Source organism: Sipha flava, unplaced genomic scaffold (genome assembly GCF_003268045.1).
Source record: "Sipha flava isolate LNK unplaced genomic scaffold, YSA_version1 123_pilon_pilon, whole genome shotgun sequence".
Classification (NCBI taxonomy): Eukaryota; Metazoa; Arthropoda; class Insecta; order Hemiptera; family Aphididae; genus Sipha; species Sipha flava.
Window position 1 is genome coordinate 111,069 of NW_020271749.1, and position 17,555 is coordinate 128,623.

At 27.8% G+C, this 17,555-nt stretch overlaps 1 protein-coding gene across 1 annotated transcript in view; it reads right to left on the reverse strand.

The window, feature by feature from the left end:
* The window catches only part of LOC112694107, a 42,650-nt gene extending 39,453 nt beyond the window's left edge, over positions 1-3,197 (reverse strand). Inside the window, exon 1 of the mRNA XM_025569480.1 lies at positions 2,950-3,197. Within this exon, the coding sequence (XP_025425265.1) occupies positions 2,950-2,951 (2 nt within the window). The 5' untranslated portion in view covers positions 2,952-3,197. The remainder of the gene's footprint in view (positions 1-2,949) is intronic.
* Between the last annotated feature and the right edge of the window lie 14,358 nt (positions 3,198-17,555).

Consider the following 17,555-nt stretch of genomic DNA (forward strand, 5'->3'; position numbering starts at 1 on the left):
AGTGTAGTGCGCACGTGTGAGTGTATGTATATATTAATACGTGTGTGTGTGTGTGTGTGTGTGTGTGTGTGTGTGTGTGTGTATGTGAGTCCGAAGGCTTGAGGAATATAAAGATCGATCTCTAGCCGACGGTATCGTCGATGAACCATGTATGAGGTTACAACAACGCGCGGTGTGGTTATCATCGCGATGACCGCAACACCGTAACATCGTATATACATACACATAGGTAATAGTTACGTGATTATATTATTACCATGCGTACAGGTACGTGTGATGATGGCTCACAACGGCCGTGTGGCATACACGGGATACATACGCACACAAATTGATGCAGGCTCGTAGTCAGGATTTATTTCGTATATATTCATATACCGGGGTGTTTTTATCGGAGGGTTATTTTTTATAGGTTTTAATGAAACCTATACAGTACTACTCGACGATCTTCCCACCGAACGATCTAATGTACGTCACGAAAAAATTGTTGTACGCCAACAATATAGAAATACTCCGTGGTATAAAAGCAGCAGTAATCCATGACTATAATACGAATAGGTACGTTCGAAAAAAACAAATCTAAAGAAGAAAGACGTTTGTGAGTTCAATATTTTTGCATGAGTGAACGAAAACAGGCCAGGGTAGTGTTTTATACCGCGGGTTACAACGACACCCTTCTAGATACGGTGCGCGAGGCACGGCCAACCGACGACCGCCAAATTCCATTGTTATTCGTTTACGTAAATCATAATAAGTGTATTGGATATTATTGCGCACATAATATTATAATACTAGGTTGACAATAACACGGTAGCCGATTCGGATCATTTTGCAGTTATTTATTTCTTTATATCATTGTTATTACTATTTTAATCATTATTTTTATTGATATTATTATTATTATTATAAATACTATCGTGGATTCTGCCCTGTTCACGGAGGCGTGGCGCGCGTTTGGAATAAAACGTCGGCTGATTTTTCAACCGGCTACATTCGAATTCCACCGGAGACCGGGTCATCGCGTTACGGGCCCACCTGTCCACCTGTTAAAAGGTGTACAATGCGCACGCTGCAGCCGCGGTACATGACGTGTACGAAACGAGCGCTCGCGGTCCACATGAGACATTCGATATGCGTCGGTCCGTCGAACGGGGGTACCTGCACCGCGTCAGCCGGCACCTCGTCGTCGGCGAGAGATGTTGTCACGGGACTGCGGTGAGCGCGCGAGATAATACGACCAGATCTCGCGCGATACACTGACGCAAAACAGAGAGAGAGATAGAGATATATAAACAAAAAAAATCCACGCAGATCTTCAAACGCGATTGCAAGGCATGTACTACCACGGTAATAGTGATATTACGATATCCAATAATTACCGGTCGGCGGGTGACGCAATTCGGTCCGGAAGCGTCGGTCCGCATTCTTCGGAATCATTAGAGGATTCGTGAAACCGTCACGCGGCGACGGCCGCGAATACGTTTCTTATCTCTTTTCTCGGAGGCGATAATCAGCACCGAATATATATGTAAACTCGTATGTTGTACAGATTTGTACTACAATGTAATGCAATACCACCGCCGCGATTACGCTGCGCACAGTTAAAATCGTCTGCTTCAGTATCCCGGTCAAAAGACACACCGGAATACGCGACCGCGTGCGTGTGTGTGTTCTAGAATGCATTTATTTTTTTCGCGATAAGACGGATTTTTGGTACTTATTGTTGTGATACACGGACTGCGCGTTATACACTCGCCAGACCATCGTATACGAAAATGAATGAATGCAATTCATTAATCGTTACGGAATGCATGCGCGCTGCACCACAAAGGATGCCGCGGTTGAAAATCGTTTCGCCCACTGACAGGATCGAAAAAAATCTGATCATCGATCAACTGACAAGTATACAAAATATAGGTCTACGGAGAGAATCTAAAAAATTACCGATTGGCTGTTTGTACTTTTCTGTCTTTTTTTTTTTTTTGTCTCTAAATCTCGTATGCAAACGTTCATTAATTCGTCGGTGCGCCGTAGCAGGGCTACAGGTATTTCTATTTTATTTTCGCTACTCTAAACAATAATTTCATTCTCAAACAATATAACATTATGTGTCATGTCTAAATGTTTTTTTGATAGGGTCGCGTGTGTTGCGAAATTTTATCGAAGAACGCAACTTTTTGTTATTGATTATTTATTTTATATTTTATTTCGTCGAAAATAAACTATGCAGTTACATTTTAATGAAAACCAAATCAATCAATTCATTTAAAATGAAATTAATTTTATTCTCTCGTTTTGACACGTATTTCGAAAGCGTAAATTCATCATGCACAAATGTTTCGCACTGATGCAAACTAGTGCACACAGATTATAACGTATATTATAAGAATAACAAAAATAATTAAGATTACTGCAATAAACATTATACAGACACCAGTTATTAATAATTAGGTACTCATTACATTTATGCATAGTAAGATTCGATATCTTAACTAGATCTCCATATTTATACTTGGTTAATATTATAAACCGTTAAGTAGTTAAAAAAATATAAGATGTGTAAATTATTATATTATAAACGTATAGCCTTATTTCTCTTAGAAATAACTCTTAGATAAACATAAAATAAATTAAAGTCTATCAAAAGTTGGTAGGTAGAACTTTAAGCGCTGTAAAAATGAATTGTTGATAACCGTTTAAGAATGGCGCATTTCACTAAAAATTACTAATTTTGTAAATTCATTTTTTTAAAATTTTTATAATATTTCCGTGCGGCATACCTCACGCTATAGGATTGAAAATATATTATTGTATTTGAATATGTTGGTAGAATTATTTAATTATTTATAAAGAACTTTTCGCTGATAAGTAATTAATTCTAATAATATTTTATATGTATAGTTTTGCTAATCTATAAAACTGTAAAGAAATTGTATTAAAATAAGTACTTACATTTGTACAGACGTTTGTTCGAATTAAGTATTTGTTTCATAATAATCAGCACATCACTCAATTTGTTATTAAAAGGTATTGCATTTAACTGTATTATTATGAAAAAAAAATCAACAAATAAACAAAATAAAATATTTAAGACCAGTGCACTAGAGTTCCCGATGTAAAAATACCTCGTATTTATAATTTTATATACAGTCAGACCACGGTCGACCGCGAGAGACGAACACCGCCGGTTTGTGTTGAAGACTCTGTGCTGTCCAACGCACATGCCCCATGAGTAGGTACATAGTTGTTGAGGTACTACAACCTTCGCGCCATCTGACGGATAAATTTAATTGAAAATATTCGTCATTGGTAAAAAACATTGATCTTCCAATACATTAATTCTTAAGTTAGCCTGTTTTGGTGTACACAAAATAAAAAATAAAAATATGATTTTTAAAATGTTTTTGTACAAATTAAAATTCCAAATGCCTTAAAAATTATTAAATTTAAAACATTAAAAATGATTTAATTTTTTATTCGTATATTTTTCTAAATCTCAGTAAATATATTTCGAAATATATACATGCAATTTGTTCTTCATTAGTTATTTTTATTATGTATTAGCTAATAACTAGTTTAAGGTTATGTTATATAATCTTTACTAGTGGCGTAGCCAGAAAAGTATTTAGGGAGGTTTTAAATTTTAAATTTTTTCCCATGATTAAATACCAAGTTTTTAATTTGAATAGGTCCTTTAAACATAAATTATAATATAAAATTTGTTATCATTTATTTTGTTGAAACTATGAAAATTGTTTGATGATGATATGATATAACATTATACTTATATCTTAAATTATTGTATATCTTACAAAATAAGAGGGACATGTTAGGGGTTGTTATAACCCATTAACCATCTCGGCTACGCCACTGATTTTCATGCATATACTTAATTTAAAATATACGTGAAATCGTAAAAATTAGATCTAGGCAAAAAATATATAAAATATAATAATTTATTTTTATAAATAATTATATATAAAATATATATAATAAAATAAAATATATATATATATAATTATATTTTTATAAATAGTTATTTTTAAGCAAGCCATGAATTAAAAGAAGATTTTTTCTAAAATTTAAAAAATAATAATCAATTATATCGATAAGAGATGAATGTCTAATTAGTAACGATAAATTAATTTAAAAATAAATAAATGGTGATATACATTTTTTGTGTTTTGTAATACTCATGTAAAATATTTTAAATTTCACATAATTTTGTTGGTTTGTAGTACATTGACTGATTAAATATTTATAGGATTTAAATAAAATTATGTTTATTTAAACTTAAAAGTTTTTTAAAGAATGAATATTATTATTATAAATGCTCTAAATATATCATTTCACTTGATAAATTACTGAAAAAAATGATTCATATATAAAATATATAGAATGTAACAATTTAGAAATTTAAACGATTTTAATCATTTTTAAAAATGAATTTAATTTTTAGAATTTACTTATTTATGTATTTTCTATACATTGATCCACCAGATTTTTTTATATAAATAATTATTTACCATTATTGTTATCATTAAATGTAACTTACTGTGATTTATAGTTCAATAATTGAAAACAAAAATGACAACAACTTTATTCTGATGTTCATTATTTTGATTATAATTTTTTCGATGTTGCATAACATATATATATATATATATATATATCACATCGGTAGTTTATAAGAAACTAGTAATTAGTTCATTTGAGTATTATAACGCTGACACGACTGTATTAAAATCAGCAATGATTAATTATAAACATTGAATTTGGAGTATATTTTATTGTTGAATAATTTATTGAATAACCATGAAGAACAACGAAAATAGCTGCGAATATTTTATTTATATAATATGTAAATGAGCACTGGTCTATTTAAATGTGGTTTGTATATAAGAATTTAGGGTAGGAGGGGAGGGAGTAATAACTGCCTCTAGTGGCAGTAACTGCCGACGGTGATGATTTTTTTTTTTTTTACTGCCTTATTTTGTAGGTAAAAATTAAAAATATTTAATTTGTTAAACATCAAATATATTCGATAACTAATATTTATAGTATTGTATAGTAATTATCAATATTAGCGTTTATATAACATACTGAGTAATAGTAAATTAGGTAGCGAACTATTATGTAGGACACGTATTATTGTATAGTATACTTAGAATTTATGAAATATTAAAAATGCAACTTAATACATTCGTACATAATACATTGTACATGTATAATTATGTACACATGAATATAATTTTAATTTACTACAGGACGTTATTTTGAAAAATGTGTTTTAAAGTGACATTTTTGCCTTGGAATGCTAAATTTCTAAATATGGTTTTATTTATAACGCATTTAGTTAATATTTATTTTATGATATGCATGCACAAAATTAAATCAATTAGGTATAAGAAAATATGTATTAACTGTACTGTTATCAGAGTTGGGAAAAAACATCAAAATAAAGAATAAAAAAATAAAAGCATAAATAACTAATTTATTTATGAATAAAGAATAAAATTATTCTGAATAGTTTTATTCGTGGATAAAACAATTATTCAGAATAGATTTATTCGTTAAAATCATGAATGATATTAAATATAAAAATATATTTAACTTTTTTTTTTTAATTATTATATGTATTAATATGTATTATCTTTATATATATTATTTAAGTCTAAATAATAAGTCTATTATTATTATACATCGTTATTTAGGATTTAAATTTATTATTTATATGGCTATAGGGAATAACGAATAACTGAATAATGAATAACGAATAATAATACAAATTAAAATAATGAATAAAAATAAAAATCAATAATAAAATTAAAAGTAATTTTTTATTCAAATAATCAATCGAATAATATTTAATCGACTAATGCCCAACTCTGACTGTAATACATTATTTTGTTTATTTGGAAAATTAAATAAATAATGAATGTAGGTATGTAAAAAAGTAGGAAATTGTATCAAAATAGTGAAATTAATTAGACCTTAAGTCGATTGCCTAATCAATCATAGTGTAATACAAAATTGTTGTCAGAAAATACTTATACTTATTATTCCATAACTTCCCAAAAATATTACAATAGAATATTATAATTGCATACAAATATTATTTTTTAATTGTAATAATAATTTCATCGCTTACGAAATTGTTTGACGATTCATTGATCTACTAGGTATATATCTATTAAAACAAAACAGCATTCTAATAAAATTTATCGCAAAAATAAATTCTAAAACTTCAAATCTGTAGCATTATTCTTAAGCAAAATAAATACTATACAATTTTACATACTAACAGCATTTTCACCTATCCAGTGTAAAATAAAATAAATTATATTTATTTTTAACTCAACAAAAATTACATTTTATCATTGCTATTATTTGTGATTACATTTTTTCTAGTTTATATCGTATAATTAAATCAGTACTTATAGATAATATCAATATATACTCATTAATAGTGACGATTTCGGCATTATATTCGATATCTGAATTAGTAAAAGCTAATATCGAAATTGGGCGAAGCAGATTTTTTTGAATTAGAATATACAGATATCTCATTTAAACATTTTTGTCGTGTAGTATTTAAAAACATTAAATTCTTATTAGCCACAGGAAATAGGGACAATCGAAATAGTTTAGATATTTTCAGGATATGATTAAAATAATCTTGTATGAAATTTGTAAGTATGTTCTAAAACACAAAATTACTTATTATCGAAACAGCAATAAATTATTATTTTCTTCAGTTTTAGATAGAAAATGGTAAATAAATTAAGAAAACTAAAATGTATATTATAAGCCCATGTGGTTAAAAACTATTTTGTGTTCATAACGTGAACAGAAAATATTACTTAATATTTTATTTAATTACATATAATAAGAAAAAAGTAGTTAACTAAAGATTATACATATATGACTGTAAAAATTTCAAGAAAGTATAAATATACTAGTGGATAAAGAGAGAGTGAGACATACAATTAGAATATTGTTTTTTTTATTATCTACCTTGAAGTATGTGAAATAATAAGTAAATAATACGTATACTTAAAACATTATACTTCTGACAAATATTTATACAATTTTATTTATTTATACAAATATATAATAAACTATGATCTCGTGATCCAACGCTATAACATTTTACAAATTCATGACAATTTCCAACTTGAATTATTTAGTGTATAAATCATACGTTAAATGGCAATATATTCATTATTTTTTTCTGCTCTATAAAGCATGCATGAACACACGCACAGATATATGCATTTATACAAATATATATTTTTCCTTTCGAATTTCGTTATTTTAGATAGAGCACACACTCATAACTCAATGACGTTTAAGTCATGTTTATAAATAACTCTTTTCATTTTCTATTTTATTTTCAGTTTTTGGACTTAAGCATATTCTTATACGTTAGTTCTAAAGTTATGTTATACGTTAGTTAGAACTAAAAATTGTATGTATATGTAAGAAGACCACAAATTCGCAAATGAGTTTAATATATTATATAATGCATGGTATTTTATTCATAGATGAATATTTTTGATATTCAAAGTTAGGCATTTACTTAGATAAAAAATATTGATACGACACCTACTAATTAATTTTTTTAATAACACCATGTATTATACATACTATTATTATACTACTATAATAGTAGTTTTATATATCCTTAATGTAGTAAAACATCAAAATTATAATAATAATGTTATATAAATATGAAACTTAAACTAATATTTGTAATATCTTCTATAATTAGTTTAATAGCAATTTAGTTCTAATAATTTTGATATATTACGTACGAGTACACCATTATTTTTTGATTTCAGTATTTGCATGGATTGATTCAGTATACTCAATTTAATGGAAACCAATTTCTTGGCGATAATTAAAGAAATGAAAACATTTATTAAACTACTTAAATTAAATTCTTATATATCAGTGTAAGTTTATAAGACTTGTTGTTAAATGTAAAATTTTATTTACTATGGTATTTCTGATAAAATGATATTACTATGAATAAAGTATATAAGGTAGATCAATATAATTTTTTTATATTTTATAAGTTAAGGTATCATATTAACTAAAGATTTAATTTAATTTGAGTTTTTAAGAAATCTACCGTATTTAAGAAATGTGAAAATCATATTATCTGTATCTTTTTAATTTTTTTTTTGGGTTTATCTATTTAAATATTAACCAATATCAGTTGTTCTATTTATCCAAGTATAAAGAATAATAATATAGTCAAATCTACAGTAGTTTATAAAATATTTTTTAAATGTAAATCCATAAAATGTTTGTAAATCCAAAGATTGTACGAAAATCATAATTTGTATTTTCACCCATAATCCATATAGTGTATTTATACAAACAGATTATTCAATATATATTATATTATATAATATATATATAATATACACATATATTTATAGACTGAGACTTAAAAAAATTAAAAATTGAAACCTTAGAGAACTTCCTAGTATACAACCACCCATAAAACGTATAATTTTTTTTTCTATTTAAATGCATCTATGGTTATTTTGATTGAATATTTTTTTAAATTATTTAAATTGTATTATCCTGTAGATACGAAATTTACATTTTATAATATTGTTTTAATAATCAAACTCTTTTAAATTATAATTATTCTCGAAATATTACATCATTATTTGAAGATAATTAATATATTTAAAAAATGTATTAAAATCGTATACAAATTATAACTATTATCTAAATAATTAACACCGGCAATAACAGAAATTATTTATTTTCAAATAAAAATTTAGAAGGTTTATAAAACATTACTATTACGAAAGTCGAACAATGTTGTCGCAGAGTAGTAAAATTATGGTCCGAACGCATGCATACGATAGTTGTACGTTTATATATTTATTTATTATTATTTTTTAATAAAGTACACAATACGTGACGGTGCAGTATTATGAAGACGGCAGGATTAATGTTCATTTGTACTTGTAGAAGATATAGGTATGGGGATGTTGTACACGGGGATTTCGTCTAAGTCTATTCTGGTTATAGGACAAAGAAACGAACAGAATTTCAATCAATGTGCACAAGAATCCGAGAATCAGGAATATAATAATGACAACAAATGTGTAGAAAAAAGAACACACATACACACACACACACACACACACACACACACACACACACATCACATTTGTTATTATGTACCACTGCAGTAATCAGCAACAGTAACGTACCGTAGTGCACAGTGGTCTCATCTATGATGCAGTGGAGATTTATGATCGACCGCTTTGGAAATGTCATCGGTACGACATGTCTGTGATATGCCCCGCTTTTTTTTTCTCTCCATACCTTCCGTTATTACAGCCCATATATATATCTATAATATATATATAATATGTGTGTGTGTATGTGTATGCATTTATATGTACTTAAACGCCAATCTTTCCGCGAAATCATTATATACCTACACACGGCTGGGGTAAAAACCTGTTTAATCACTATACACAATAATGCTCCGCAGCCGGTCACAATTTTTCGCACCGCAAACCCTATTATCACGTCCTTTTCCGAACCGTCGTCGTCGTCGTCGTCGTCGTCGTCGCGACCCCAAAACGTGAAGTATAACATGCGTATTTTGTACGCATCGCGTAAGGTTGATAACATCATACCGGAACCGAGCGAACGTGTTAAACGAGAGGTAATTTAGTTATCATCATCATCATCATAATCATCATCAGCATCGTAATTTTCGTTCCGATTTTATCTGAACCGTATTAAAAACCATAATATTACTTGTTACACGATCTCGAAACTGCCCATCGTCGTCTCGCACCAGCGTTCATCAAAACCTTGCACCAAGTCTTATCAATCGTGTCCGCCGAGAACCGCGCGCGAACGTATGGGCATTTTGCCACACGCGTTATCTCGTACACAATATTATATATTTATTATACGCTTTGAAACGAACGCATCAGCAAAACTTATGAAAACGAACTTGAACATATTTTCGGGCACTTTGCCATGTTTTTCATAACCATACGTTGCAAAACGTCGTTTTGCAGCGTATGGTTATGGTATTCAAGTATCGTTTTCTACACACACACACACGAGTATTTATTGTGTCCTTAGGCTGTTAATTATATTATATTATTTATTGCAGTTAGTATCAAATAAATTACTTAACGTAGTGCCTAAATATATATGTATTGATGTGTCGTTTTAAAATGTTACTCCGTGAATGATACAGTGTACGCCGAATGATCTGCAATGTCGACGTATCATTGAATGTCTAACGACATTCGTTTTCCAAAATTGTATTTAGCTGTTTACAAATTTTAAATGTGTTTTAATTCATTTATAGTTTTGTACTATAAAAAAGATAATGTACTAGTGGTTTAATAGCACTTAAAACATGTGTTCATTTTCATACAGTTTTTTTCTACAAAAAACATTTAACTACTACAAAATAAATTTATTTGAACATAAGTATTTTATACTTGATCGACAGCTAAAAAATACGTTATTTAGTAGAATAAATATAATTAAAATCGTTTGCTGTTTTAGAATTAAAAACAGATGATCTGCAATTTTTTATAAGTATCATTCTACTAATATCATAAATACTTATTGAAGTGCTATTAAATGAAGTAGACATATGAGTGGAAATTAATAGTAGGTATATTACTATACAAACTACTTCAAGTGCGTATAAAAAATTAATGTTCTATAGGTACTCAAACAACTTGTTCATATAGAAGATAAGTCATCGTAAAATTGTACTCAGTAAATCAAAGTTTATTGTAGTTACAAGTTGCTCCATCTTTTTTACATGACTACATATACGTTATACTGGTGTACTTATTGAAATAATATATTTTGTTTTTTATTATTTATTTATAAGTACAAGTGGTTATTAAAAGTAAAATAATGCAGTTATCTATAAATAAATAAAAATAATAAGCACGATTAATTCTTATGTGATCCTTATTTCATGGGCTCAAGCAGTGTAAAGAGAAACATTGTCCAATTCAGATAGAGTTAATTGATTGCTATAAAACAATTAATTTCAATATTATTTACAGAATGAAATTAATTTTTAACTTGATACTTTTAAAAAGTTAAGAATATGTGAAGCAGGGGCGTATTTATGGGGGGGGAGAGGGCCCGGGCCCCCTCCGAAATGAAAAACACCATTGTTAAAGATTATTATTTTTAACATGGATACATCTTAATGCTGGGGGTTTCCGAAAATTTTTCGCGACACTGAGAATGTTGCTTATACGATAATTTAAAATTTTATATTAATAAAATATGTTTATTGTTTTAAGAAAATATGTGGTGAATTTTGAGTGACTCTAATAAAAAATTTGTTTATTATAATGTAGTTTTTATATTTTTAAAAAATAATAAATCATTAAAAAAATTAAGTTTCTTGTTTCTCTGATAGTGTAAAAACAGTCGAGAAGTCTTACAGCGTTAAAGTAATTTTTTTCCTAATAGTGTGCTTTCCTTCCAACCAAAAAATCAAATACATAATTGGCCCCCTCCAAAATGAAAACCTATATACGCCACTGATGTGAAGCGTATTAATTATTTTATCATGATGCGGAAAGTGGATGAAATATATTAGTCAGAGTTTATGACTTTACAAGTAGTACTTGTACCATTTTAGCAATAATTATTATAAGTCAAATTCGATTTACGTAAACGTATATTAAATACTAATAAAAGTTAAGATAATAATATGGATCAATATGTAAGCGTTTAATAAAAAAATAACGTTTCTTGTTTATTAATGGTAGAAGTGAGTTAAGCGCGAACACGACTACATAGTGCAATACATTTATACTAAGAGATTCTATTATTGATGATTTTAATAGTATTTATAATTTAAAATAATAATTTACTAGCACAATTTATTTGTTCATTAAAAAAATGACTCATGATAAGTAAATATTTTTGAAATTAATCGAATAACGATAAAAATCTTTAATCTAGTTTTTATTAGTTTTGTACTAAAATTATAAATCGAATTAATTCATTCATTAACAGACGTGAATTATATGTTGATGCTTAGTACCTAAAATAGAAAGTGAACAGTACAAGTATGTTCCACTACATAATAATGCATATCACAATGTAGTCATTATCTATTTATGATCGACATATTTATGTATTATATACATGTCTATTTAAATATCGTATGAATATTTTATTTTTAGAACACCTCAAATAGCTAAAATAATACGATTATCACTATATGGTATACTGTACACTGTAGACCGGACAACGATCAACGTTAGGTTAAGTTTAAAAAGATAACTATAAATAATTATTATTTTTAACGACGTATTCAATTCGTATTGAATCTACTAATATATTACTTAGTTGGAAATAAAAAAAAATCTAGTAGTAAATTCCTATATATTATAGAAACCAAGAAAATATTTGCCGACAAAGGATGTATTATTTTTGTCCAAGTAATAGCTTGTTGCGAACGTTTATGTTAACGGTTTTACTAGTATGTTTACTGTGACTACTTTATTTAGTTATTTTATAATTAATATTGAATCATTTAAACTAATTTAACTTAAACACTTTGAAGAACTAAAGATAATTGAAATAGCTGTAAAATTAACGAAGCCTAAAAAATAAAAATAATACTTAAACAGTTATATAAATAAAATGTTGGTATTAATCAAATTTCCAACATATTTTAGAATTATGCATTTATACTTTATATTTGTATTTATGAAATTATGATTAAAATATTGGTACACTATTATACAGAAATATATTAATTCTAATGATTATATTTATTATTTATTCAATGGACGGTAATAAAATTACTAAATAAAATTAAGAAATATTATTTTTAAAAGTATAATAACACTATAAGGCATTTAAATATAATACATTTTAAACAATACAATTAAAAAATATAAATAAGAACCATATTTAGAGTGCTATGACTAGGGCTCGGATGTTTGTGAAATTGTATATTTTTTTTATTGATCCAATTTAATGTGGACCTGGAAACAAATTTGAATCATATTTTATTAATTCAAATAATACAATTTTAACTTTGCATACTTTTGCATATTTTATGGTTTTATACTTTAAATTAATTTTTTGGGATTTTAAGAATATAAATGCATATTTTTATATATTTTCAAACTTTTTTAAAAACAACTTAAATTAACGGGTTCATAAAAGATAAATAATCGACCCGTTTAATTGTGTTTGTTTCAAAAATTTTAGGTTCAAGTTTGATCAAATTAAAAAAAAAACCCATATACATAAAATAAAAAAATATAAATTATAATATATTTTTAGTTTTTTATACCAAAGAGAAAATATATTTTACTCTGCATACTTATGTGTTTTTTTTTTTTTGATTAAAATTTATATTTTATGTTTCAGTGTGCATAAATGCATATATATTACAGTCATTTTAAATGTATAAATATCTGAGCCCTAATTATGACTATTTAAATTTTTAACTAAACTATTTAAAAAATCTTCAAATGACTTGACAAGTATGTTTATTGGAATATGATCAAAAGCGTTGGTATTGAATAAATGAGTTTTTGTTTAAATTAAAAAATTAAATAACCAGTTAGGCATGGAAAAAAAAATCATTCAGTATTCCAATCAGCAAATGCTACGATTTATATTAAAATTATATCTAAAAAAGTTAGAGAGTTGACCGTATTTTTCAATTTTTTCCGTAGACTCGACTATAGCATTGGTACAATCGAGTACAACACCACGTGAATAAATTAATAAGAATTAAAAATAATACTTTTTAATCGGTTCTCGTATTAATAATTTTTCATTTCCGACGTATACACGTTCAAGTACGTTCGGTAGAAGTTAGAAAATAATTTAAAGGTAAATTGTGTACGTCTTAGATTGGTGTTAAGAGTTTCCAACCCTACACCGGTTTCTGGACACGCGAACCCTTTATCGGAGTTGAAAAAATAAAATGAACCCATGCACAGCAAGAATCATAACCGCGCAAATCGAACAAAATTAAAACGCACAGACAACAGTGCGCGCCTGTGAACCAAGTGCGGACGTAGAGAACCGTACACATCTAATGCAACAATATAACGCTGTTGAATGTATAGACAATCGCGCGCGATGTTACATTTGTAGACGTAACCTCACTGTGGCCTGATTTTTATGCACAGTGCTGCGAGCGTTTGCGACGGACTTCGTGACGTTTGCAGCAACAGCTGTATAGACTTGTACTACACGTCTGATCTACCGTCATCGGTGGCGGATCTAAAATGTTGTTTTAGGGAAGGAAGCCCAAAGTTTTTAAAAAATTATAAAATACCTACTCTGTTATGAAAAACAAAGAAAAAACAAAAAACGCAAATAATGGTATAAAATACATGACTTTAAGTCACAGTTCTACATTATAGATAAAATTATTTTTCATGGTTCATATCATTGAATCAATCAGTCGTCCTATCACTTTTATCATATTGACTACAAAATAATCTAGATGCTTTATGAATTCATTATCAAAATTATTTTATTAAATTGTGTTATGTATAATTTTAAGAATTTTAAAACTAACCGAATTCCTAAGCCAATGGGGGGGGGGAGCCAAGGGACCTCTTCCCCTCTATTAAATCCAACACTGATCATTATTTAGGCACACGTTCGATGTTCTTTTCGGCTGTGGTTTCAGCCTTAACACTGAGGCCGACGGTAACAGTACGATCGCGTTGACACGGTTTCCTTCCGTCGACAACGACCGAACAATGAGAACTATGTTTCTGTTCAACCGCAAATCGATTGGCACACGAGTGTGTGCCTGAGAGTGTATTGCTATTATGTATCTAATGTAATACCGTTTTCCGCGATACAGTATGCGCATTTTTGTCGAGAGTATCACCAGTGAACGTTATTCACGTGTGGCGTCGATATGCTAAAAAAACGACACAACATTAATTTCATAATAATATAATTCACAGCGGTACTTGAGTACGAATTCTCATTGAAATACCAATAAATGCGAATCGAAATTTGACAAATCAGCCGATATGCAGATGCGGTTTCTGTAGTGTTTCTAGGGTAAATACACATTATCGGCATATAATAATACAAAAGTGCATGCATGTGAATCCCGGGGATTCATTTAAATATTAACATTATTATGGATCGTTGTACACAGAGATTTTATATTAGATCTACGATGTATATTATAAGTATTTATATACAAGTTATATATTTTTTTTTTTTTTTTAAATATTTTATGGTGGTTTAGGTATCTTGAATGTTAGAATCTTCTCAAACAATTAATGATTAGTTAATGTTGTTTTTACAAGAGCGGTGTTTATTACCGATTGATTAAAATATTACTAATAGTTTCTTTTTTTCAACTTTTTTTTTACGGACATTGAAGCCACAACCTTTTTTAAAACTACTATAATATCCGTTATTCGGTATGTATGCATTTCTAACCTTTAAAGTTGTTCATATTATAATACTCATGTATTATTGTGTTTCAGGGCGATAAATGACTCGGACCGAGCACATGAACGTAATAAATATAAAAATGGACTTGGATCCACAAGTTGTTTACGTTAAATTGATTTTTTTGTATTGTTTTGATTGAAAAATAATTTAAAAAAGAAAACTAAACACGATTAGACATTTTGACAATTTATCGTGGACCGCGAAAGACACTCATGCGTAAAGTTCGGTAGAATTACTGAAAACTGACAGCTTTCACTGACAGTCGACCCCTACCTCGAACTTTGTCTCTTTTCGTTTGATAATGCGGACTGTTTGTCGAAAAGAAATGTTTCTATGACAGTATTCTGCTTTCAGCTTGTAGTAAATGTATTTCCGCAGAAACTCGTTGATGGACGATGTATATTTATATCATTTTTGTATTTTTTCAGCTATATAGAAACTTACGTAAAGTGAAAAAATACGAATTATGAAAAATCGCAATGAAGTATTGAATCAAAAATAGAATATATATGATACATGTAATTTCGGTTTGGTCTCAACGCTGCCACCCCTACCAACATCCATTCGATTAATTATAGCCATAAAATTTATGTTTAATCGCTAAAGAAAATACTTTCATCGTTATTTGTGATACATGGTACCCGGCCTTTTTGGCTGGCGAAAGGACATTTTACCTAACAGATATTTAGGCGAACAAATTAATTTGTCAAATAAGTTTCATTCTTTTATATGAATAATATAGTATAGGATTTAAAATATACATTTTTAAACTGAACTTATAATTGGTTTGAAATTAATATAAACACGAATATTCCGATTATGTATAAGTATATTTTACTGATTTAAAAACCAAATAAAATATAGTAAAGTTTATAATGTTTATTTTTTTTATTTTTTTTTTTAATTAGAAAAAATATAATCTATACCACATAAAATAGTAGGTAAGATAAATATTTGGTTTAACAAGTATACAGTATATACATACAATAGAATCTGTTTAATTTGTTGTTCTAGGGACTAGTTACAAATAGCATATAAAACGAGAAATCTTTTTATGCAGTAAAAACAATTTAAACTGTATTAAAAAAAATGTTATATTACTTACTATGTGAATTTTGAAATGTAAGCTACATATTTTTTTAATTACCTACTTCGGAAAATAATCCTTAATATTTATTTCACATTTTTATGTTTTCAGACTACCTAGAGGAAGTTTTCAAATTTATTGAAGTGATATAACGTTTCGTAAGCATTATCAAAATATGTAATTTATCTTCTTGGCTTATAAACATGATCAAGTGCAATTTGTTATCTAGAGAATCAATTTTGTATCATCCTCTTTCTTCTCCTTCTTTTCTTTCTTTATAGAAGTCACATCTGTCAATGAAATTTTATTAGAAATTATCTGTTCAATGCTTCTAGTATTACTCGTAGCAACAACTTCGTCAATATCTGCGTATCTTGAAAACTTCTCCAATTCTTAAAAATCTTCATTGCTTTCGTTACTGTTATTATTAGTGAGATATTTCTTTTAATTTTATATTTTTATACTAATATTATTGACAGTGAGAGCGACTTATCCGGAAACATAGAGCGTATTATCTGGATTTAACTACATTTTGAACGTAGTACAAATCAAGGGATTCGTAAAAACGAGCGTATTTCGCGGGAGATCGTTGAGACCATATATGTATATCTTCAATGATTTCTACTGTGTAAATATATATATATATATATATGTAAGTTATATGAAAATTTAAAACAAATTTAAATATTATATTTAAATTTTATTACAAATGAAATATTAATTAATATTTTTAATAAAAGTATAAAGTTAAAAAAATCTTTTACGTTGATTTAATATTATTTTTCTGCTTGGTATATAATATTAATTATCATAATTTATTACTCAAATGATCTTATGGTATTGAAAATAAACACATCCATCAGTTAATTTTTACATTAATTAAAGCTCTGTGACCCATGGAAATCTAAAAAAAAAAAAAAATTAATTTAATAGAAAAGTGTATTCATTGATCATCATAAATTCAAAA